Source organism: Paecilomyces variotii (assembly GCF_004022145.1).
Source record: "Paecilomyces variotii strain CBS 101075 chromosome Unknown C8Q69scaffold_4, whole genome shotgun sequence".
NCBI classification, from domain to species: Eukaryota; Fungi; Ascomycota; class Eurotiomycetes; order Eurotiales; family Thermoascaceae; genus Paecilomyces; species Paecilomyces variotii.
This window is the reverse complement of record NW_021167143.1, coordinates 573778-596847: the sequence shown is the minus strand read 5'-3', so window position 1 is coordinate 596847 and position 23070 is coordinate 573778. Positions and strand designations below refer to the sequence as shown.

Sequence of the window (23070 nt, the reverse complement as noted above, 5' to 3'; positions counted from 1 at the left end):
ATAGTAGATTATATATATTTACCTTTTTTTTATAGTTAAATTATAAGCTATATAATATTACTATAATTCTTCTATATTGTATTAATATTAGTAGTCTTATAAATATCTAATATTATATATATCTCTTAGATATGCTTTTTTATATTTATATATTAATTAGTTACTATCTGTATCCTATATATATTTAATATATACTTATTATAAAATAGCCCTAAGTAATAAATATGCCTTTTTAGTTATATAATTATCTTAAAAATAGCTGCTTTTACTAAGCCCTATATACTTATATATATATTTTTAATATTTAATAGGGACCTTTAATGCTTTATAAATAAGCTTATTAAGTATTTATAGTTTCTGCTTAGAATTAATCTAAAAGCAGAGATTAGTATTAATATTATATATACTATCTATAAGCTAAAGAAGCTTATTAATTAAATCTACTATCTATAAGCTATAGATTATATATTTAAATAGATATGTTAAAAATTATACTAAGAAGTTTCTTATTATATAAACTAAACAGAAGATAATTATATATTATAAATATTCTGACTATATTCTTAAAAGATTAAGACTATAGAGAAAGTCTTTAAATCCTATATTAAAATTAGACTATAGAAATATAGAATAAGGATAAAGTAAATTATAGTCTTATTAGATATTTGCTTTATATATATATTAATAGTAATTATTTATATATCTTTCTTATTTTAATAGATATAAGCAAACTAAATTAGAGAATATACTATATCCCCTAAAATTTAAAATATCTTTATAAATATAGTTATATAAGCCTCTTATATTTCTAAATTAATAAAAATATAAATATAAGTATTAATCCCTTTATAAAATAAATATAGATTATATATATATATAGTAGATATATTTACTCTTATTTATATTATTCCACCTAGTAATTATAAAGAGGTTAATTTTCCCTTAGACTATCTTAAATAAAAGGTCTATTTTAATATACTCTATATTAAGAAAAGCCTTTGCCTGGGTATATATGCAATAGATAATAAGGAAATATTTATTATTAAAAAAATAGATCTCCTTAATCTATTATTTATTACTATTATAGTTATAATTTAAAGTAAATTTATATTATATTCCTATATAATATTAGCAGTTAATATTTTATATAAATAGCATTATATATATACCTATAATATTACTACTAGCTAAATAATAGAATAACTTTTTTTTAGCAATTAATACTATAATTTTATCCTTAATATTAAGGCTTTAATAAATTATATATAATGTATTCTTGCTATATTAGTTATATAAGGTTATAAACTATAATAATATAATAAATTGCCCTAATTAAAGGTTAGTATATATTTTATATATACTAGGTATATACTTATATGCTATAAGATCTAGGATATTTTATTATTAAATTAATATAGTAACTTTATCTATAATATCCTTAGACAGTTTTATAGGATAAAGAGAATAATATAAATATCTTCTATAAGTAATTAAAAGATAAAATTAAAATTATTCTTAATAGACTAGAATATAGATATTAAATTTAATATTATATTTAAATTATATTATCTTTCTAAGATCTTAAGAATAATTAAAACTATATTATATATGCCTAGAATATATAGTCCTAATATATATATACTATGGTTTTATTGTATAAACACTATATTAAGTAATTATACTAAGATAGGGTATATTAATACTATATAAATATTAAGTAAAAAGAGTAGTTTTATACTATAATTCTATATCTATAAAGAGAGGGCATTTAAAATATAGAATCTATATATATAATTAATATATACTAGACATATATTTATAATATATATATATTGCTCCTATAAAAGACTGTCGGTCTTTATCTTATATAACTATACTCTTTAATTTAATAATAAGAATATAATCTAGCACTATCTTAATCCTATATTTTTATAAAAGTATTATACTACCTATAATAATTATATATTAATATTTATAAAATATAGGTTTTATCTTATTTATATTTTTATAATAGTTTAAAGTTATTTTAAAATAAAGATATCTAGAAGCTATTAGCTTAACTTCTTTTATAGGTTATTAATATAGTTAGGAGTAATATAATTATATATATTATATATATAAAAGATATCTAGATAAATATATTTATAATAATAAATACCGCTGTATTAATAAGTTTAATAATATGCCTTTATATTTTCTTTATCTTTATTATCTTTATGTAATAGCTTTAAATAAATAGTATTATAGCTATTAATATTATAGACTAAAAATTAAATCTAATAATATTAGCCTTTAATATAGTATAAGTCTAGCATATATAGAACTTACCTTTAATATTTCCTTTATAATCTTTTAATTAATTTTATATGCTTAGCTTCTTAGATATAGTTTTACTTTATAAATAAAATATATAATTCTTATTGCATTGATATAGGGATAGCTAGGCATATATAAATAATCTTATATCTCTGCTATAGAAATCTTTAACTATCTATTTAATAAAATAATAATACTAAACTCTTTAAATATATCCTATAGGTATATTAATATTATATGCCTAGTATATACTACAGATATACCGCTGATAATCTTATATTAATCTAATTATTAATAGTTTTATCTTCTAATTTAGCGCTTTTTTACCTAGGAGAATTAGCTATTATATCTTATTTAAATAGATAAAGGATATATCTAGTATATATATAGAATATACTATAGTTCTTTATAGCTCTAGCTTTAGTATTATTATTATATATGCGACAAAAATTGATTAGAGACTAGCTCTATTATTATTTTAATTAAGCGAGAGCTAATTAAGGGTAGAAAAAAATGCTAAGACTTTTTTCAGAAAAACTTCTCTACCCTTGCTGAGCTTTTTTCTACCCTCGCCGAGCTGATACCCGCGGCTAGAGGAGCGAACAGTGATGTCGTCGTCTAGAGAGCGAAGGCCGCGTAATTCCTCCGTTCCACGAAGGATGTTGGACTGACCAGCTAGGTCAATTGAGTTGGCGCAGGAATAATATTAATATTAATGACTGTCTATGTCGACTGGAAAGGGAAAAGGGAGTTGCTGAAATACTCCGCAAAGAACGCACCGGGCACCTAGATCTTTCACAACGGACGATCTGCCGTTCTGGAGATCCAATATACCGCCTTTGGTTGGTATACATGTTTTCGGCTTTAGTGCAACGGTCGTATCGCTACCGCTTGCAGGGGCCACAGCCAGAGGAGTTTTCGATGGCTTTTGATAAATGGCCATTGTGGAATGGAGAAGTCGATCATTCCGTCCTTAATTTACATATACGGACACAGACATGGACACCCTCCCATTCAGGACCGCCCGGAATATATTGCATTCGACAGGAACACTTCTTGTTGGGATAGTATAGATCATGCGTGGCACCTTATAGGTCTCTGGCATAACTATCGTCAAACATTCCATGGAGTTTAGGCCTTTGATCTCAGGAGACAATATACTTAGTTGGTTCTTCTGCAACGCCGGCCTCATGATGCCATATTGCTTTTAATAATAATGAACTAGCTCCACCATTAGTGTCTAATTTCTGGTTATAATCTAATAATTGCCTTTTATCTCCACTCAAAAAAACAGCTGAGGCAGGAACATATATTTTTTTCCTCTTCCAGCAGGGCAAAATGGTCACGAATACCACTACAAAGCGTTGGTGGTCTCACGTAATTTAAGATAGCCTTCAGTTGCTGTGGGGCCGTAACATTGGGGTCAGGTTGCCTTAAGTACTCTACTATAGCACATGGGCAGTTTCTCGAAGCTCATTGCTGCGTCAATATTGATTGCATGCACCTTCGCTTCACGTACAGATCGCGGGCCTTAAGTGTGCCGCGACCGCTCTTCTACAGGTTTTATTTCATTTTATTCCCGTGATTAAAAATTATTGAGGCCCTCTCAGTAATTATTGAAGAAGGGAAGAATAATTTCATAAGCGCGAAATGTCTAACTACTCTTATTCTGGCTATTATGTAGCGAAGACTCCTAGCCGCCGTTACAGTTGAGATTACAGGGAGATTGGTGAAAGGACCTCCCTCCATTGCCTATTTGGATGTAACTAGAAACGAGTAACCAGCCACAACCTGCATCTTCGTTTGGACACGTGTGAATAATAACTGCAACGCTTTTCTATTGGGTTGATGTTTTTTTTGATCGACATGCTATGCCATAATGCGACAACAGCGTCCGCTTACATAACTCACAAAAAGGTGCAGCGCTGAATAAGATGTACAGGGATCGATCGTCTGAAACGAACACCGATCTACATCACCTGCAGTCTGTCAGGTGCAGTTCGCAGATTGGGCTGACTCTATATATACATGGAGATGAAGCGGACTTAGCAGCTATGATGCCTCAGGTCGCAAATGAAATCATGAAATCCTCACCTAGTTAAGCATCGAATGTCTGCCACAACGGTTCGCAAAGAATAGGCTTTTCCTTATACAGTAGGACAATAAACGTGTATTCAAGATCCTCGGAGCTCTGGTAAGTGGGGAAAAGTAAATAATTACCTAAACATATAGTATTCTAAAGATGACCCTTTATGCAAATTCTGGGCTGGGGGGCTCTGATGCTAGCTTACACTCTTATTGTCATCCAGACAGGTAACGCCTGAGCATGGTATGAACAAAAAGAACATCATTTCTTTGGTCCCAGCAGGGTAGCCGATTTTGGCCGCTTTTTCTGCATCTAGGCGATCTACAGGGCTGCGCAGAACATTTACTCTGTAGGCGGTCCCGGATCCCTCCCGAGGGCAAGTGCTTAAGCACACTAAATCAGACGTTCCGGCGGTCCGGACCACGCTATGGTATTGTTGTTATAAGTACCGCCCTTGCTGTTGTGCAAGGTCGACTTGAATAATAATGGAGCAGATCAATGCCTTAGTAGTGAGATATCGGACGAAGAAAATGACTTGAAGTGCCAGACGGAAAGTGACACACGGCCTGAGCTTCAATGAGTATACGATTGGAATGAAAACTGGCGGTTTACCGTGGGGAGAATGATGGTCAGTCACTGCATCATAGCTATCATTGCGAGGTACATGCTAAGCTGTCCTCGTCTCAACTAGGTTCTTGGGCAGAAGAGACATTTCACGGTGCTGACAGCCAGATGCAAGTCCAGTGGCCCAGACTGCTGATAGGGCAGCAGACGTGGAATTGACTATTTGGTATCTGGAATCCAGATGACTCGAATGAACGGCGCATCTGCAGTGGTAACTCTCACGCTGTTATGATCGCAACAATGACAAAGCTTCCTGGACGCGGTTGGTTTTGACTCGAAGATCACTTCGACCCACCGTTCGACACAGGTGAGGTTGCCAATGGCCACAGCTGGCTATCCAGCATATTGGACAACGGTACGAGCCGGTCGGCGATTGAGCTCCGCGCCCTTGATAAGTATGCCAACAATTGATCACCAGTCGCTAGCTATCTCTATCCTTACTCTACTAGTAGTTCTGCGATGCGTTCCATGATCGCAATGAGCCTCAACAAGCCAGTTCTGGGCATCCATCATTCCCTTCATGACTTCAGCCCGCAGTGGGCCGATACTATGAGATCTCCTGTCAATCCCCCGTTTTTTAGGTGATATTTCTTGTTGCTCTGCGTTCTCTGACATAAAGGCAGAAGCCTCTCACGCAAGAAGCGCAAGTATCTCATTCTACCTGACATCAATCCGTCGTTTTCCCTGAACAGATCGGTTACCTCATTTAATCACTCCTGTATTTATTAATGTGTCCTCTCCATGGTCCCAAATAATTAATCCATACCGGTTTATCAATTCATTGAATCCTCTTACCTGGGCAAGGTCTCACTGAGCTGCTTTATCAAGACTCCAGACCTGGCCCCATACAACACGTGAAATGAGCAGCGAAGCCTCCTCGGACATCGAGAAGAGATTCTCTGGAATCGAACCAGCATCCAAACAACCAGCATCCAGACCGTCGAAATGGACATGGAAAAGGATCTGGTGTATCACAGGGCTGGCGATCTTAGGGGCCGGAATCCTGGCGATCATCATCACCTTGCCGATAGTCTTGCGGCATCGCGGCGGATCATCGTCTAATGATGCAATCCCGGATCGACCTAATGATCCAACCCACCCACGGTTGGCTGTCGACAACTTTCCAGACCCAGGCCTTCTGGAACACAACGGCACTTGGTATGCGTTTGGGACAAGTCCAGTCTCGAACGTGAACTCCACCACATACGCGCACATCCCGATTGCGACGTCACAGGACTTTGTACATTGGAATCTGACCGGTTTGGATGCATTGCCCATTGTTGGGGCATGGGAAGCCGAGGAGAACCATCTTGCTCCTGATGTTATCCAGAGGGTGAGTTGATAACTCAAAATAGTATCAAATGTGCAAACACTCCATACTGATGTCGCATACGCTAGGACGACGGGAGGTTTGTTCTTTACTATGGCGGGGAGGTGAAGAACTGGACAGCCCACCACTGCGTTGGAGCTGCAGTCTCCAATGGCACCAGTCCTCTGGGCCCATACCATCCTGAGGACAAGCCTCTAGCCTGTCCCAAAAACAACGGTGGTGCTATTGACCCGTCCCCCTTCCGGGACGTTGACGGTACACTCTATGTCACCTATAAGGTAGACGAGAACAGCATCGGACATGGAGGGAACTGTGACAATAGCGTCAAACCAATACTTCCAGTTCCAATTATGCTCCAGCAATTAGAGAGTGACGGTGTCACACCAGTCGGTGACCCTGTCGAGATCCTCAGCAGGGACAGCAGCGATGGTCCTCTTGTTGAGGCGCCGGCCATTGTCCGGACAGAACAGGGCATGTATTACCTGTTCTTTTCCTCCAATTGCTACAACAACCCAGCCTACAACGTCAAATTCGCCTGGTCGCAGTCGCTCAAGGGTCCTTACACAAGGGCTTCACGGCCGTTGCTGCAGACCGATGACTATGGCCTTAGATCTCCAGGAGGGGCGGATGTCTCCAGCGACGGAAAGAAGATGGTCTTTCATGCATACTGTAGTGCGACTGACAGATGCATGTATGCGGCTGCCATCGATATCAGATCGAACGAAACGATCGCATTCACCGCAGTTTAAGGCTGCTGTTACCCCAGGGTCCGTGGAGATAGCCATGGGAAATGATACCATGGCCGACTTTGCTATGAATTCTCTTTCTTTCTAATGACATACATGCCTCCAGTTTGACGAGTAATCAGACCCAAGTTCTACGATCTGAACCAGAGTCTGTGAATTGATCCCGCGAGATCGGTTTTTTGGTCCCTATCGGCCAAGACCATTTAAGATTTTGCAGCCTTGACGTCAGGTTTTGTCATCTCCTACTTCTCAAACAATCATGCTACCATTCTCGGATCATTCAATGTCGATATGAAGGCGTTCAAAGTATATTTTCCAAGCGTGTGCACTGAAATTGTTGTTTAGCGAGTTATTCTAAACGCGGCTTTGATGCGTACATTTCGGGTTACGATGTGATGTATGTTTACGTTGTACAATATGCAGAATAGATAGATATTTTATCACCGTGCGAGCATTGGTAGCATCGAGCAGAAGCTGTCAGATAGAGATCTCCGAACGAGCTACACTATCTCAGATTTGTTGATGCCAAGAATTCCTCCCCATACTTAGTATACTGCCGCTATTCACCGCTGAGGAATACAGCCAATCAGAAGCCTTGCAGATGACGCGATTGCAAGGTATCCAGAAAAAAAGCGCGAGTGTCTGCTCGGGTTGTTCAGCAGCTGAGCTCCTTAATCGGAGTGCCCACTTCTCCGCCTCCGTCATGGACTTTCGTGGTCTTGAAAGTGCATCTTGCCTCGAGGTCAACTTTCCACGGCAGTCGCCTGTTCAGACATCATGAGTTCTCTCCGCGGTGCTGCTCGTTCAGCGGCCAGGACTTTGAGAGCTGCCGGATGGACCCAGCCCAATGATGCTGCGGGCCCTTTGACGAGACAGGCGCGGCTTATAAATAGTCCTCCAGCATTGTCTGCGACTACCACCCGATCGATTCGAACTTATCAGCCTAAAAAGGCGCAACCTGGCGTCGCAGAACAGAGAGACTCTTCCTCGAATCCGGCTCTGTCGTTTCCTTGTCTCGATGCACAAGAAGCAAGGTCCGCGTCTCTCTCCGCGAGGTCTGACCAATCCGGCCCGGAGCCATCGTACACGACGGGACATCACGAACAATTCAAATGCAAAGAACCGTTGCTGTTGGATTGGGGTGGAATACTGCCGGAGTTCGACATAGCATACGAGACCTGGGGCCAATTGAACGCAGACAAGACCAACGCCATTCTCTTGCATACCGGTCTCTCCGCCTCCAGTCATGCCCATAGTACGGCGGCCAACCCGAAGCCAGGTTGGTGGGAGAAGTTTATCGGACCGGGTGCTCCAGTGGACACAAATAAGTACTTTGTGATCTGCACCAACGTGGTCGGAGGATGCTATGGTAGCACGGGCCCCTCATCGATCGACCCCTCAGATGGCAAGAGATATGCTACAAGATTCCCGATCCTTACCATTGACGATATGGTTCGTGCACAGTTCAGACTGCTAGATGCACTGGGTATTAAGAAGCTCTATGCGTCGGTTGGATCTAGTATGGGCGGTATGCAGAGCCTGGCTGCCGGTGTCTTGTTCCCTGAGCGAGTGGGCAAGATTGTCAGTATTAGCGGTTGCGCACGAAGTCACCCATACAGTATTGCTATGAGGCATACCCAGCGACAGGTGCTGATGATGGACCCCAACTGGGCCCGTGGCTTCTACTACGACTCAATTCCCCCGCATTCTGGAATGAAGCTTGCTCGTGAGATCGCCACTGTGACATACAGAAGTGGTCCCGAATGGGAGAAAAGATTTGGACGAAGGCGCGCGGACCCAAGCAAGCAGCCAGCTCTCTGCCCTGACTTCCTCATCGAGACTTATCTTGACCACGCCGGAGAGAAGTTCTGTCTCGAGTATGATCCGAACAGTTTGCTGTACGTCTCAAAGGCGATGGACCTATTTGATCTGGGCTATGAGCACCAGACGGCCACCCTACAGAGGAGAAGTGAGAATCAAAGAAAGATTTCCGAAGGCTCGCGGAATATCCGCGACACTGATGTCGCCTGCAGCCTCACCCTTCCGGCCAAGCCTTACGAGGAACAGCCATCTCAAACTCCCACTACGCCAATGGACCAGTCCGTTGCGGGCAGTCAGGGTCAAAGTGAGGATCCTCACGGGCCACCCGCCGACCTTGTCGCAGGTCTTTCTCCATTGAAACACCACCCAGTTCTTGTCATGGGTGTGGCAAGCGATAGCTTATTCCCTGCGTGGCAGCAACGAGAAATTGCAGATACACTTAGGGCAGGAGGGAACACCCGTGTTCAGCATATTGAGCTGGGTGAGGATGTGTCCCTCTTTGGACATGACACATTCCTTCTCGACTTGAAGAATATTGGCGGTAAAGTCGGAGAGTTCTTGGGTTGACCTGGATGACCTCCTCTATAATGTCTTGAGTTATGCGGATGTTGTCATGGGCGAAAAAAAAAAGTTGGCAAGTGCATAGGAAGGCGTTTATTAGTTTTTTGAGTCCGGAACGCATCAGGCTATTCGATTCTGTGTCCATATCCCGTTGTATATATTGATGATAACCCACCACTTGAATGATACCAATTCTTACTCATTTGCTCGTCCTCTACTAGGATTTCCGGGGAAATCAAATAATCTTGATATTAAGACTTCGAGGAATATCGACCCATATACCAAGTGTCTAGCTTACGAACTAATCCGTCCTCAGAACACTGATGACTGCCCACCGTCCAGAGCCAGCACATGACCATTGACATACCCTCCTGCCTTGCTCGTCAAATATAGGATCGTTCCCGCCATCTCATCTTCCTTTCCTGCTCTACAGAGTGGGATGTATTCCGGCTGAAAGGTGCCGACGACCGTCAAATCCACACGAGGCAGCTCTCCAATGATCTCCGTTGGGAAGCCTAGATACAACAAATCAGTATAGTGTAAAACGAATCAAGGACACTCTTTGACTTATCAATGCTCTCGAAGGAAACATAACAACTAGGGGGAGAGAAGGTAAAGGGCCAGGGGGCACGTACAGCCAGAAGCTATCATATTACCCCTTATCCCATGTACAGTCAAAACAGCCATCATCTGCTTCATCAGTAACGCCATAGCAGCCTTGCTCATACCATACGCATAACCACACGACACAGCCCGACTCTGTCCGGCAACACTACCAATTGCCACAACCTGACTCTTCTGCGAGACATTACCCTTTCTATTCCCCGCATCTAACAACCCGACGAATGCTGCAATGGTATAAAACACACCGGCAGCATTAATCTTATATGTCTCCAGAAACTCATCCATCGGCGTATCCATCAGATATTCACTTAGTTCATCGGCGCTCATGTCCGCGTTGAATGTTCTCGGACCCTTTCTGATATCGGTATCTTGGTTCAATTCCCAAAGGCGAGCTCGTGTAGATTCTGCAATGATTCCAGCATTGGCTATCACGACGTTCACGTAGCCCGTCTCGCTTTTTATCTGGACTGCTGCATTACGTAGGGACGTTTTGTCAGTTACGTCTGCGACGATAGGTCTGATGATAGCTGGATATTTGCTAGCTGTATCTTCAAGGGGTTCGCGGCGGCGGCCGAGGATGTAGATCTTGCGTGCGCCGTTCGCGGCCAGTGCGAGGGCCATGATTTTCCCGAGACCTGAAATCGATGACTTGTATGTTAGTTGACAGGAATTTCCTTTTTGAATCTATATATCTCCTGAAGGGAATAATTGTGAGGGGAAAGAATTGGCAACGCACCAGTCCCCCCGCCGGTAATCACGACCACAAGGCCGTCGACTTTGAACAGATCCTGGACATCAAAAGGCATCTTGACCTTATTTCTCCTTTCCTGATAAGTTCGTTGCCCACTTAGACTCGGGGTATGATGATATATATCTCGAGAAGAACAAAGACTCTCTTTTATGGCGAGTAACAAAGCAATCGCTAGCAACGTGGTACATCGATCAACGCTATCAATCAAGCCCTGTCACGCAGTGTAACCACCTTTCATGAAAGATGCATATAGAACTAAGACTATCTCAGGTTACACGTTGCTTTGTCTTTCGGATAGGGCGTCGAGCTCGTTTCACATCTGCCTCGGATTTATTACTATCGTGGCTTCTATCTCAGTGAGTGATTCCATCGTGACTAGGCACCTTTTTTTGTTTAGGATTGATAAATATAGAAATTCTAAAGAAAGACATGTGGACTAGTGATACAGTAGCTTCTGGATCTGTTGCCATAGGAATACTAACAGACATCAACGTTGATTACATGCATTTCCCAACAATCACTTTCTATACCACATCCGGGTAATTTTTGTCTTTTTCATTTTCTTCTGCAACTGAAAGACGCCATAAAGCAACGCTTCTGCAGTCGGAGGACACCCAGGAACATAGATATCAACTGGAACGATCCGATCAACCCCCCTAACAACACTATAGCTATAGTGGTAATAACCACCACCATTCGCACAACTGCCCATGCTAATCACCCACCTGGGTTCCGGCATCTGATCGTAGCATTGGCGAAGAGCTGGCCCCATCTTGTTGGTCACTGTCCCCGCTACGATCATCACATCGGCCTGGCGAGGAGAAGCTCGAAAGATAATGCCCAGTCGGTCCTGGTCATACCGAGGCATGGAGACGTGCATCATCTCAATGGCACAGCAGGCAAGGCCGAAGCTCAGTGGCCAGAGGGAACCTTGTCTAGCCCAGTTGACGATCTGGTCGAATGTTGTTCTGGAATAATTATTCGGTTATTCTGGCCCATATGTGCATGGTTGTCTTGAAGAAGGGAGAGTACTAACAGGACATGTTCCACGACGTTCATGTTCTTTTGTTCCGTGGACAGGGCGGTTTCGCCATTTTGAAATATCCTTTCAGTCCGTCCAGTACTGTGGCTGATTTTGCGTGTCGAGTATTGTCGGTGATGCAATCGGTTTTGAAAAGTAGTACTTGGTAATAGGATTCTTTGGCGAAAGATAGACTGGTGAAGGCACAAGCGCCCTGTAGAGATGACAGAAGTTAGTAAAATGCAATACATTTAACAATCCCCTGAAAGAGAGATTGGAAGAAGGGAGATTACAGTACCATATAGGAGTTTGATATTGCTCGCTGGAGTCATTCTTCCAAGTACTCTAAGTTCGAAGGAGAAAGAGTAGGTACCTATACAGCTGTTGATCAAGTCAAGGAAAACTCTCACAGTCAATTGATAATGAACAGATTCCTACTTGCAGAACTGATAGCTACATCTATGTCCGGATTTCCTGCAAGTTACTATATGCTTAGCTGGAGCAATGTGGGTTTATCCCAACTATGTGGGTTTTCCCGACTAAGATAGGCAATATCGGATCATGACTATCCATAAACGTCTGTGGTGGCCCTTCTCTTGCATAGATACAAATTCATGTGCCATTTTCCATTTTAGTCTAATAATTAATGTTGGGGTGAGATATACTCGCGCTTGAACTATGGTCTAGTTGTGAAGGTAATAATGCAACGGGACCAATCATCCGAGTTGCCGAGAGCCTGGTTGACATTGACTTTAGGATATCTTTTCTCGTCTATCGTCTTAAACGAAGGGATAAAATGGGAACTAATAATCCAAATACGCAGTACAAATGTACCAGATGTGGCCGGCATTACTCGAATGCTAGTCATTTACGGCGTCATGAAGCAACGCGTAAGAATCTAAGCTCAAGCTATAAGACTTGAGGCACTGACGAGGCCATCCTCAGATTCTTCAACTCCCCGGGCAACGTGTGGTTTCTGCAATCGACGGTTTTTGAGAAGGTATGCAATATCTCTTGTTTATATGATCGGTCGAACTTGCGTCTCATGAGATTTGACAGTGATGTATTGCGCCGTCACTCTCGGACTTGCAAACACAAGGACACGCGCGCAGTGCTTTCCCAGCCAACGCGCGGCAGGAAACGGAAAGCTTGCGATTCATGTGCACAAAGTCGGATGGTGTGCGATGGGGAGCTACCATGCGAAACATGCCTTGCGAGGAAGTTAGATTGTTCATACAATCGTCTGCAGCAAGCTAATAACCCCTGTGCCTCATCACAAGAAGAAAGTGACTCAAGGCCTCAGAGGATCACTATTTCTTTCCTTCTCAACTATACAGACCCGGTACACAGATCATCCTATGACCTGCTACAATTCCTGACCAGGAAGAATGATGATGCGCCTGTGCCGGAGAGCTCAGTGCAGAATTATCATCAGGGCAACAACACAGGATTTTGGCAGTCCATATTCCATGACTTCATAGATACCTCTGCACTAGGCCCGCCTTCTCAAGAAACAGGACTCACTTACGGATGCAATGAATCCGAGAATATACCAGGGGCGATTGACCGATTATTGACGGAACTCAAACAGTATCAGACACACTTGCCAGGCATCAAACCTGACTTAGTCAAAGCGGAAGCATTCTTCTCATCGTCAAATCTTCTCAAGTTTGTCACCTCGTTTTTCCAACACTGTTATACCAGTGATCGTTTCGTCCATGAGGCATCATTCAATGTGAACACTGTTTCGACTGCTCTTCTCTTGGCGGTTGTACTTCTCGGTGCAACTTGTGCTTCACCCGCCGATGCTGCTCTCGCAGAACAATATTTGACAGTTGCTGAATATCTGGTGTTCGAAAATACTGGATTTCATCAACTTCTGTATCATGACGAGAATCCACCCCAGTCGAGAAAAAATATTGAACTTGTCCAGGCAGCAATCATCGTGATGTACTTACAATCAGCCAGTGATCAAGTCGAATTCAAAAGAAGAATTCGGATCCAGCGATTCCCCTCGTTGGTGTCGGTTATTCGATCACTAAGACTGACACAAGCGATCAACAATACTCCTCTCAGTAGCAAAGAGTTTGTTCTACAAGATTATGTGCACAAAGAGACTCTAGTGAGGTTGTTTCATCGTATGTTTACTGCAATGCTTCTTTCACTGACATTATTGGTAGGATAATTTCATGGGTGTACTTGGCTGACACCCACTTGGTTGTCTTCTACCGTTGCCCGCCACAGTTCAAAATCTTTGAGGCAGACTTTGGGCTCCCTCAGCATGACGAACTCTTCGAAGCAGCTGATCCACTTGATTCAGAACGCATTATATCCCAGATAAGAGATCGACCTAAACCTATGTCTCTCAAGTCAATACTTCGGCTTCTGATGGATGACAGCCCCGTTCAAATGGAAGAGATACTCCTGCAGACCAACAGTTTATTTTCACTTTTCTTAATTATGTCCGGTGCGTTGCTCCATCCAATGACTCGAGTGGTCGTGTTTACTAACGATTCACGAAGCGCTTCAATCTATCTTGTTTGAAATCTTCTCAATGAGAAGTTGTTTTCCCAGTCTAGAACTATTTCGGCCGATAGATCGCGCTTTGGATAGATGGAAAATGCTATGGGACTTGTTCCATACACGTCATGAGTGCACCGGTGCATCTCGATCCGCATATGTGGTGCATGCTTCTACAGAACACTGGTGGCTTGCCAAAGCGCTTATAAAACGGCGTGATATAGTTGACGAGGAAGCTGGGTGTGCAGCGGATTCGATGAACACATTTCATAATTTGGTCAAACGCCTTACGGCCGAGGATGTAGATTGATATTCTTGTACAGAATCGCAGAGTACGAATCTACAAGAAATTTAGAGCATGTTATAAACACATAGTTAGTAACAAATAATAAAATTGGGAGTATTTTGAGATTGCTGAATCATGGAATATGACATAGAAGATAAATTAACGGCTGAATGCCCTCAGATTAGCTCTCAGGTTCTCATCGGTTTCCAGGCGGGTACGAGCGTGCTAAAGCACGTCTGTGTTTTGCCGGATACCATGCAACTTTGGCTTTTGGACATATCGCCTCGTCACTGGGCAACTAACTAAATGCTATCATTGTCTAAAACAAGCGGCAAATATGCCATTCAAAGAACAGTTGCCATAAGGGTCGAATTGCCTTTGGGGATGAGGCGAAAGAGGGGAGCGATAGAGCAAGGTCATGGCGCAATAAACCGGTACAAAACATAATATGTCGCGGCAAATGCGTAGAGTGACTGATTCCTCGCCAAAAGGCCTTTCAGTAAAAAGCTATATTTGGAAGTGATGCATTTGTATCTCCTGAAGGTTAGCTGCGGACGATAGATATGTAGTCAGATAATGATCAAACCATGTGCGAGAGAGAGCAGACTTAAGAAGACTGGAGATTTGGGTAACTCCCTCCAAGCTGTCCCTAGCCCTATCAGATTGAAAACTACCTTAAAAACCACTCCTCAACGGCGTGCTTCAACGCGATCACCTTCGAAGGGCCAGACACACGGAGCAAGAATCTGCCTCAGAGTTTGCGGTTGAAATTTGTCATCATATAGGCATCATGGGGGATTGGAGGGGAATCTTCAAAAGAAAGAACGGAATACCGTCAATACTTGTACACATCACACAAGTATGAGATACGAGCAATAGGACCACTAGTTAGCTAAGTGTCGTTAGCCATGCCTTCCATCATCAAAGAAGGATCATGTCCAAGCAACGTGTATGCAAGCACTAGAGGCAAAGACCACTCTGGTTTTGAGTCTCTAAGATCTCTGTTCTTATCTCAATCACCCGCGCCCGTATAATATAAACGACGCGTCTTCTTCCACTCGATGCTCACGAGCACCGAGGGATGAAGTCCACGCTTGAAAGCGCGTCATGAGAAGCTCATTTGTCTTATCGTCACGGAGACCAACCAGCAGTGCGGTACGCAAGCCTATAAATGGAGGGTTAGCCGTAGCGCATACAGGAAATATCGAGAGACCTGGTACTCACCTGCTTGGTGCATTCTTAAAGGAGACCAACATTGATGCACTAAGAGGAACGGTCGAACACGCGCCGGAAAAACGCATCGGTCCGTTCCGACAACCCCCAATTTCACTTACGTCAGAGCGAAACCTGGAATTTCAGAGGCACGTGACTCACTGTTGCTGCCGCGGTTTCAGCATTGAGCCACACTTGGAAGCTTTGTGAGGTATACAATTGCGCAGTCCGATATTGTCCAAAATGGCCGCCGTTTTCTCTTTCTCCGTTAAGCCCAGCCATGGATCCCTCAGGATCTAGAGCGTGGCGTCGAACGAGCTATCACGAAGAAGACAGTGACGACGGTCTTGTCTACGGCGACGAATACTTTGGACGATTATTACGAAAGGCAGAACAACACGAGAACTCGAGAACACGAAAACGAGGGCAGACATACACGGGACTCGGAAACTAACGAAAATATGTCATCCTGGCTTCAGCGCCAGCTAGGCTCACAGCAAACCCAACTTACTGCTACAGCAGTATTGTCTGGCGCTGCTGTGGCTGGTACTATTCTTGGTTACCAGGCCCTCAAACGGAGGGAAGCAGTGAAGGAACTAAAGTCCTCCATTCCACCTATTAGTGAGCAGCATAAAGCGCAAAAGGTTCGTTGGACTGAAGACAGCTACCATGCGGGGATACCTGTGAAATAATCGACTAACGCATCGAAATAAAGCTGTCGGAATATGGCACGGCTACTCCACCATCGATGAGCAAAGAAGATGAACGTAGTGCGGCACTTGCCCGAAGAGCACAGGAGGGTGATTATGACGAAGGTGAGGAGGTCTCTTAATTGACAACCTTTACGTGCGTCCTTACTGATGATGTGTCTCTTAGATCTCATTCTTGAACAGCTTGCTCGCAACCGTGTATTTTTAACTGACGAAGGCCTTGCCAAACTTCGATCTTCTTTTATAATCGTCGTGGGATGCGGTGGTGTGGGATCGCATGCGACTGCTGCTCTGGCTCGATCTGGAGTTGGAAAAATCCGCCTAATTGATTTCGACCAGGTCACGCTTTCATCTTTGAACCGACATGCTGTCGCAACCTTGGCAGACGTCGGTACACCAAAGGTGCACTGTATACGGAGGAGACTGGAGCAGATCGCTCCTTGGGTCAGATTTGACTGCTACAATGAACTCTTCGGCAAGTCTGTAGCCGACAAGCTCCTAGGCCCTTGGGAATTGGAAAGCCACGGGCCCCGGAAACCTGACTTTGTCATCGATTGCATTGACAATATCACTTCCAAGGTGGAATTGCTTCATTATTGTCATGCTAATTCTATACCTGTTGTTTCATCCATGGGTGCTGGTTGCAAGTCAGACCCCACTCGCGTCGTAGTGGGCGATATCTCGCAAAGCACAGATGACCCTCTATCGCGCAGTACTCGACGACGGCTCAAGGCGCTTGGTGTAAATTCTGGTATTCCGGTGGTCTTTTCTACTGAGAAGCCGGGTCCTGGCAAGGCCTCTCTCCTGCCCCTCCCTGAGGATGAGTTTGCGAAAGGACAGGTGGGTGAGTTGGGTGTGCTGCCCGACTTCCGCGTTCGTATACTTCCGGTGTTAGGAACGATGCCTGCCGTGTTTGGATACACCATAGCGAACCATGTCATCTGCACGGTCTCCGGATATCCCCTTGATTACAGTGTCAGCGTAAAGGGCAGAGACAGGACATACGACAGTGTCTTGTCTGCCTTGCAAGCGACAGCAGAGAGACTGGCTCGAGACGAAGCAGGCGAAGACGCATATGGTCTCCGTATCCCCGTCAGCAAAGACGACGTTGCATTCCTTCTCGATGAGGTATATAGAGGGAAGAGTGTCATTAGCGGCCTACCCAGTCGCGTCACCTTGGTTCCCTGGGAAGTTCCAGCTGGAGGATTCGGCGCTGACAAGGAATGGCTCAAAGAGGGACAGAAGTACGTCCGGATGGACCTGAAGAATCTGGTCTGTATGACAAAGGATGAGGCTACGCGGCATGAACGGGAAGTGCTGAAGGGGAAGAAGAGACTGGAAGAAGTATACGACAAAAACATTCTGCTGAAGGTTGAGCAACGCAGGCGGGAGATAGAGGAGTTCGAGAAATATAGGTAGACAACTTGAATCGACTGTACGATAACCTTGAGATGTGTAAGAGAGTTCAGAGTCCCCTCAGTATTGAATACTGATAGGAATGACTGTATATATGGGAGAGACTTATTGTGATTGTCATAAGCAGAGTGCATTGTTGCATCTTGACAAGTCCGTTGTAGGCTGTAGCTCCCTGAGATTCTTGGCTGGCGGACTTGGCGGGCTACCTTTGTCGCCAAGCCGCAAAGTCTTAGTAAGCGTTTTGAGACCAAAGACGGTGGCCAGCAGATACGAACCCTTTTATATATGGTATTTGTCCTTTCATATTTTAATTTGAGCTGTGCTGATCACCGTAGATTCCTCCAGTGATAATTATTATTATTGGATCTTCATCGCCGAATTCAAAACTGCGATCTACAATTCACTAGCGGAGACCGGACCAGACTGGGCAGTCCGTTCGCCTACAGCCGGTCCCAGCTCCTTTGTCGAGTCCAGATTTCACGGAGCCACACGTCATTAAGTAATTAATGCTACCCGGGGGCGCTGGTGGTTCTCACAGCATCTCTTTCGAATTACCAGTTCCCGCACCCTTTAGTTACTGGCAGGGCCGAACGAAGGAGGCGTGAACGGTCGGAGATCGCTTTCCCAGCGGTTCATAACTGGCAGCAGCCAGAACGGATGCAACAATGATGGCAAGCAAGAACAGTTTGGAGGAGGATTCGTATACGGATCCTCACGATCTCGAAAGCAGCGACGAGTCGGACGACGGCATTCACCCTACGGTCTCTTCGTATCCTCGAAGCACCACTCACCCTCTGATCGATTATGTCAAGAACGAGTGGCAGACGAATCCAAAATACCGAGATGCTTCTAAATCACCGTCGCCCGATCGATTCCCGACGGGATTCCGGATATTGGCGTCCATAGTTACGGCCCCGCGGTTCAGGCGTTATATTATCGTCTATCTTGTCTTGCTCGTGACGTGCTGGCTTACGTGGAAGAGCATACTGGCCCCTCAGATGGCGGAGAACGAAGCACTGGTCAAGTCGCTAGATGCAAAAACGAAGGACCGTGTCGGTGGCTGGTACGGAACAAACGCTATACCGAAATTTTCAGACATCGTTCATATGAGGACGTTGGATCCGTCCCTGCTGCCCGGGGATGAACGCTTGAGAGCGGGGGACAGGAATAGGAGGAGACTGATAATCGTCGGAGATGTGCACGGGTGCAAAGATGAGCGTATGTTCTGACACGATGTTTCCTGCGGTGAAGCCGGGGTTATTACTAACGATATTTCGATCTATAGTCGATCAGCTGATGGAAAAAGTAGCCTTCAGTCCCGCGAATGGCGACCATCTGATCTTTACCGGTGACATGATAAACAAGGGACCGCAGAGCTTGGCTGTCGTCGATTTTGCTCGTCAACACTATGCCTCCTGTGTGCGTGGTAACCACGAAGACAGAATCTTACTGCTGCGTCAGCAGATGAAGGATTCCAATACTCTGGCGCAGCCAGATGAGTTGGACAAGGATACCATCTCCAGTGGCCATTACACTGAGCGAAAACTCGCAAAACAACTGAACGATGACGAGGCAGATTGGCTCGAGGCTTGCCCCGTGATCTTGAAGTTAGGACAAATCAAGGACATGGGGCAAGTGGTCGTCGTCCATGGGGGTTTGGTGCCTGGGGTTGATCTCGACAGACAAGATCCTTCCAGCGTGATGAACATGCGGACGATTGACTTGGACACCCACGTTCCAAGTCCGTCTAGAGATGGCATGCCGTGGACTAAGGTGAGCTTCCTTCCTTTATCTTTTATCTGCGTACCCCTTGACATACGCACCATGCGTCGGTGGCTTTCATTCTAACCAAATGTAGGTCTTCAATAAGTACTCGTCTATGCTTTACTCTGAAATCAAACGAACCGTCCCGAACGCGAAATCTAGAATGATGACCGTAATCTACGGCCACGACGCCGCATCTGGTCTGAATATCAAGAAGTACACCAAGGGTCTCGACTCCGGATGTGTCAAAGGTGGAAAGCTCACTGCAATGGTCATCGAAGATGGCGGTAAGCAACACACCGTCTCGGTGAAATGCTCCAATTACCTTGAAGGTTAAAAGCGCAGGCAAGCTCCAAAATAGCCTCGTCCTATTCTAACTTGCTTTCTTTCTTTCTTTCTTTTTTTTTTTTTTGTATTCTGCTCATACGACTGAGCGTTGTTTCAACATACATATGGTCTGTGGTTTTTTTGGGTGACTGTACTATTATTCCACATAGAGGCTCTTTTTGGCTGGCTTGATTGGGGTTGGGTGTACCATCGAGCATTAGGGATTGAATTGGCGCATATACTATCATTGGGTATCGCTTCGAAGGGTATAAGACCTATTTTCAATATATACGAAATCAAACTTGCTCTAGCTGTACAGTCTATCTAGCCTATCTGTTATTCAATATAAAAACCCAAGAAGAAGGCGGGGAAACGAATCTATTATAGAGCCCGATATAAAATGCCGCGCTCACGATTTATCAGCTCGGTCCGGGCTCCATATGCACCCAACTACCATTCGCTTCCCAAATGCCGGCTTTTGTAAAATCCTGATATAATGTTCCACCCAAGGGATTCATCTTCATGTACCCAAAGCGAAAGAACTCTGGAAGTCCCTGTTCCTGTCTCGTCCACGTGAAGGATTCTACGCCCCCATCGGCTTCTTTGTAGCCATGGAAACGCTCAACGTCATTCACAATGACGCTGATTCCATCTGCTTCTCTTGCTAGATTATCAAATTGGAAGGTGATCTCTTGCGCGCTGTAGCTGATCACAGGAGCGGTAATATTCGGGAGGATACTTCCTAGCTGGGCGTCCGCGAGAAGCGCGCCGGGTGTCTGGAGGATGCTATCGAAGCCCCAGCGAGCAACGCCATTGATGAAGAGGCCAACCAGGAGGCCTTGGTAGAGGAGACTTGGACGAGTCTGGATTGCCGTTCCGGGCAAGAAGAGAAGGCCGAGGATATAATGGTGGATGCGCAGGTTCATCTGGGGCACTGCGACCATGGCAAGGATACCACAGGCCATGACACCATATAAGAGTAGATAACGCGGTAGTCGGCCTTCTTTTCTGAATGCCAAGGCTTGGGTAATCACGGCAGTGACGAGGATAGCAACAATTATGATCAAAACTGGGATCGCACCCGGTTGTTGCTTGATATCGTGTGGCGTGAGACGCGAAATAGGGAGTCTGTCGAACGTGTAATTGTCCAGGGCGGCTACCCAGCAGCCGCTCAGCCAAAGGATGGTCTTCTCCCATTGCGCGGTCAGGTCCTTCAACGTATGACGGACGCAGAAATAATAAATAGCGAAGCCGACGAATGCTGCTGGGAGGAAACGACCGAGTCCTAGAGAGACGACTTCGTAGTAATCCTGGAAAAAGGGAGGATCCGAAGAGAGGGCCACCTGGAACCAGACTATGACAAAGGTCGAAGTGTAGAACACTGCCGGTGAAGTTGTGAAGAGGCTCAGTATACAGGTAGAGATGACGGAGATTGTGAATAACGGCCATCGTTCGTCCGTACATTTTGGTGCGGACTTCGTCGCTGACGACTCCCTTCCGAAGTAGAAGGATAGCGGAAAGTGAGACGGAAATGAGATACTTGAGATGCCATGTTTCTTAACACTCCCAAAATCAGTCTGCTGTCCAGCGCGATGTAGTACACCGCAACCTCCCTTCCGATCATCGATAATACCAGCATGCATGGCTGCTGCGCAGATGAAAGAGTCGCCTCGGTAGATGCCGCCTTGGGATGGCTGGTCGCCAGGAGTACCTCCAATGACTAAACTTTGATAGTTAATCTCCTGGGCTCCTACAGCGTAGGGCTCGAGAACCATGGTTGACTTGCAGCCTGCTGAGCAGCGGAATGCGAAACTGCTATTGTCGAATGGTCGACAGAAGTCACCATTGAGTCCACACGATTTCGAATTTGGCCTGGAATAAATGGTCAGTCTTACAGCTGATGATAATAAGATCTTCACATTTTAGGCATGCCTTACCAAAGTCTAGTCGTGCAAGAAAGTCGGGCAGGAACTCCATATCCAGGAATGGCAGAACTCGTAACAGAGGCGTGCAGGATGGAAAAGAACAAAAGCACCCACATCACATGAAACGCCAGAACTCCCCAGATCTTCAAAGCACGGCTTGGCAGACAGCTATCCACCAAGCGAATAGGGACGATCTGGAAGTTGGGGAAGAAGGGCTCGATCTTGAATTTATGCGGTGGATCTGGCCCCTTAAACCATCCCACGATTGACCCCAAACATCCGCGTTTGCCTTTACTGTTGGAACCCCAGTGTGTTTCAGAGCGCACCGGGGCAGTGGTAGGAAGCAAAGGCGCATCATGCTCGTCATCTCGATGGTCTTCCTCGATGCCATCTTGAGATGGAGCAGAATCCGCACTTTCGCGGCGAGGGACATTCACATACTCACCACTACTGCCGGAACCTCCTCCAATCTCCAAATCTTGCAGGGGGTAGCCCCGCTCGCGCTCAGCTAAGCCAGTATAATCTGCAGATAGACTATTCGTTGGCCCTTCGCTTAGGACCATGGTTCTAAGTTGTTCTTTGGATTTGCTTGATGTGTTTTTTTCTACATCACGCGAGAATTATGATCGCCGAGACTGTTTCAGGGTCTGCTTTGTCCCGGCAGAATTAGGTGTCCCTTAGTCTCACCGCCTGGAATATCCGGGGTAGGGATTTATCCTGTTCAGGAAGGCGGTCTGGTCTGTTGCCAGGCATCAACACAGGTTTAAGCAAGCATTATTTAATATTGCTTCTGGGCTATCATGCTCGTCGAGAGATGTTCCAAGATTGAAAGAATGCCGGTCGCTTTTATACGTGCTCACTGACGAGCCTTATCAATCAATCAGGGCCAGTATAATCTCCACCACCGTCAAAGTCGCAGTATGTTTAAATGCATCATACCTAGTTAATGGCTGGAAGCTTTCTTTTCTTCTTGTATCCGATATAAAAAAAAAAATGGCAGAGATGCAAAGGTTCTGTATGGAGCGTTATT

The 23070-nt window shown here is 44.4% G+C and overlaps 8 protein-coding genes across 8 annotated transcripts; 5 read left to right on the top strand and 3 right to left on the bottom strand.

Moving 5' to 3' along the window:
• Window positions 1–5885: 5885 nt before the first annotated feature.
• C8Q69DRAFT_443821 (glycosyl hydrolase) lies at window positions 5886–7105 on the top strand (the record flags this gene model as incomplete). Its single annotated transcript, XM_028628948.1, has 2 exons — window positions 5886–6359; window positions 6425–7105. 2 exons carry the CDS (start codon window positions 5886–5888, stop codon window positions 7103–7105), a joined length of 1155 nt encoding a protein of 384 aa, XP_028485729.1.
• Window positions 7106–7611: 506 nt separating this feature from the next.
• Window positions 7612–9689, top strand: C8Q69DRAFT_463810 (homoserine acetyltransferase). Its single transcript, XM_028630389.1, has one exon. It carries the CDS (start codon window positions 7880–7882, stop codon window positions 9488–9490), a length of 1611 nt encoding a protein of 536 aa, XP_028485728.1. The 5' UTR covers window positions 7612–7879; the 3' UTR covers window positions 9491–9689.
• Window positions 9690–11102, bottom strand: C8Q69DRAFT_463807 (short chain dehydrogenase/reductase family). Its single transcript, XM_028630388.1, has 3 exons — window positions 10845–11102; window positions 10120–10743; window positions 9690–9999 (listed from the first exon to the last, which is right to left on the bottom strand). Exons 1-3 carry the CDS (start codon window positions 10912–10914, stop codon window positions 9797–9799), a joined length of 897 nt encoding a protein of 298 aa, XP_028485727.1. The 5' UTR covers window positions 10915–11102; the 3' UTR covers window positions 9690–9796.
• Window positions 11103–11252: 150 nt separating this feature from the next.
• On the bottom strand, window positions 11253–11918 carry C8Q69DRAFT_491307 (NADH dehydrogenase iron-sulfur protein 7; the record flags this gene model as incomplete). Its single annotated transcript, XM_028632141.1, has 2 exons — window positions 11253–11827; window positions 11896–11918. The coding sequence occupies 2 exons, from the start codon at window positions 11916–11918 to the stop codon at window positions 11377–11379; spliced, it is 474 nt and encodes a 157-aa protein (XP_028485726.1). The 3' UTR covers window positions 11253–11376.
• Window positions 11919–12492: 574 nt separating this feature from the next.
• C8Q69DRAFT_497786 (hypothetical protein) lies at window positions 12493–14755 on the top strand. The gene is made up of 6 exons (XM_028632286.1): window positions 12493–12575; window positions 12637–12770; window positions 12826–12880; window positions 12940–14007; window positions 14061–14347; window positions 14403–14755. The coding sequence occupies exons 2-6, from the start codon at window positions 12677–12679 to the stop codon at window positions 14708–14710; spliced, it is 1812 nt and encodes a 603-aa protein (XP_028485725.1). The 5' UTR covers window positions 12493–12575; window positions 12637–12676; the 3' UTR covers window positions 14711–14755.
• Window positions 14756–16075: 1320 nt separating this feature from the next.
• C8Q69DRAFT_497785 (hypothetical protein) lies at window positions 16076–18201 on the top strand. Its single transcript, XM_028632285.1, has 3 exons — window positions 16076–16542; window positions 16614–16713; window positions 16775–18201. The coding sequence occupies exons 1-3, from the start codon at window positions 16360–16362 to the stop codon at window positions 18025–18027; spliced, it is 1536 nt and encodes a 511-aa protein (XP_028485724.1). The 5' UTR covers window positions 16076–16359; the 3' UTR covers window positions 18028–18201.
• Window positions 18197–20168, top strand: C8Q69DRAFT_463798 (Ser/Thr protein phosphatase family). The gene is made up of 3 exons (XM_028630387.1): window positions 18197–19242; window positions 19310–19797; window positions 19883–20168. Exons 1-3 carry the CDS (start codon window positions 18690–18692, stop codon window positions 20123–20125), a joined length of 1284 nt encoding a protein of 427 aa, XP_028485723.1. The 5' UTR covers window positions 18197–18689; the 3' UTR covers window positions 20126–20168.
• Window positions 20169–20388: 220 nt separating this feature from the next.
• C8Q69DRAFT_497783 (LCCL domain protein) lies at window positions 20389–22835 on the bottom strand. Its single transcript, XM_028632284.1, has 2 exons — window positions 22053–22835; window positions 20389–21987 (listed from the first exon to the last, which is right to left on the bottom strand). The coding sequence occupies exons 1-2, from the start codon at window positions 22601–22603 to the stop codon at window positions 20535–20537; spliced, it is 2004 nt and encodes a 667-aa protein (XP_028485722.1). The 5' UTR covers window positions 22604–22835; the 3' UTR covers window positions 20389–20534.
• Between the last annotated feature and the right edge of the window lie 235 nt (window positions 22836–23070).

What these genes read in the sequence shown, in the direction of transcription:
- C8Q69DRAFT_463798 (XM_028630387.1), top strand. Translation starts at nt 18,690, where the DNA reads ATGATGGCAAGCAAGAACAGTTTGGAGGAGGATTCGTATACGGATCCT. An exon ending in GCACGGGTGCAAAGATGAGC is followed by an intron (nt 19,243 to 19,309) that starts GTATGTTCTGAC and finishes TTCGATCTATAG; the next exon opens with TCGATCAGCTGATGGAAAAA. An exon ending in ATGGCATGCCGTGGACTAAG is followed by an intron (nt 19,798 to 19,882) that starts GTGAGCTTCCTT and finishes AACCAAATGTAG; the next exon opens with GTCTTCAATAAGTACTCGTC.
- C8Q69DRAFT_463810 (XM_028630389.1), top strand. Translation starts at nt 7,880, where the DNA reads ATGAGTTCTCTCCGCGGTGCTGCTCGTTCAGCGGCCAGGACTTTGAGA.
- C8Q69DRAFT_497785 (XM_028632285.1), top strand. Translation starts at nt 16,360, where the DNA reads ATGTCATCCTGGCTTCAGCGCCAGCTAGGCTCACAGCAAACCCAACTT. An exon ending in AGCAGCATAAAGCGCAAAAG is followed by an intron (nt 16,543 to 16,613) that starts GTTCGTTGGACT and finishes ATCGAAATAAAG; the next exon opens with CTGTCGGAATATGGCACGGC. An exon ending in GGAGGGTGATTATGACGAAG is followed by an intron (nt 16,714 to 16,774) that starts GTGAGGAGGTCT and finishes TGTGTCTCTTAG; the next exon opens with ATCTCATTCTTGAACAGCTT.
- C8Q69DRAFT_497786 (XM_028632286.1), top strand. Translation starts at nt 12,677, where the DNA reads ATGGGAACTAATAATCCAAATACGCAGTACAAATGTACCAGATGTGGC. An exon ending in AATCGACGGTTTTTGAGAAG is followed by an intron (nt 12,881 to 12,939) that starts GTATGCAATATC and finishes GAGATTTGACAG; the next exon opens with TGATGTATTGCGCCGTCACT. An exon ending in ACTTTTCTTAATTATGTCCG is followed by an intron (nt 14,348 to 14,402) that starts GTGCGTTGCTCC and finishes CGATTCACGAAG; the next exon opens with CGCTTCAATCTATCTTGTTT.
- C8Q69DRAFT_497783 (XM_028632284.1), bottom strand. Translation starts at nt 22,603, where the DNA reads ATGGTCCTAAGCGAAGGGCCAACGAATAGTCTATCTGCAGATTATACT. An exon ending in TCTTGCACGACTAGACTTTG is followed by an intron (nt 21,988 to 22,052) that starts GTAAGGCATGCC and finishes CATTTATTCCAG; the next exon opens with GCCAAATTCGAAATCGTGTG.
- C8Q69DRAFT_463807 (XM_028630388.1), bottom strand. Translation starts at nt 10,914, where the DNA reads ATGCCTTTTGATGTCCAGGATCTGTTCAAAGTCGACGGCCTTGTGGTC. An exon ending in GATTACCGGCGGGGGGACTG is followed by an intron (nt 10,744 to 10,844) that starts GTGCGTTGCCAA and finishes CATCGATTTCAG; the next exon opens with GTCTCGGGAAAATCATGGCC. An exon ending in TAATATGATAGCTTCTGGCT is followed by an intron (nt 10,000 to 10,119) that starts GTACGTGCCCCC and finishes TGTTGTATCTAG; the next exon opens with GCTTCCCAACGGAGATCATT.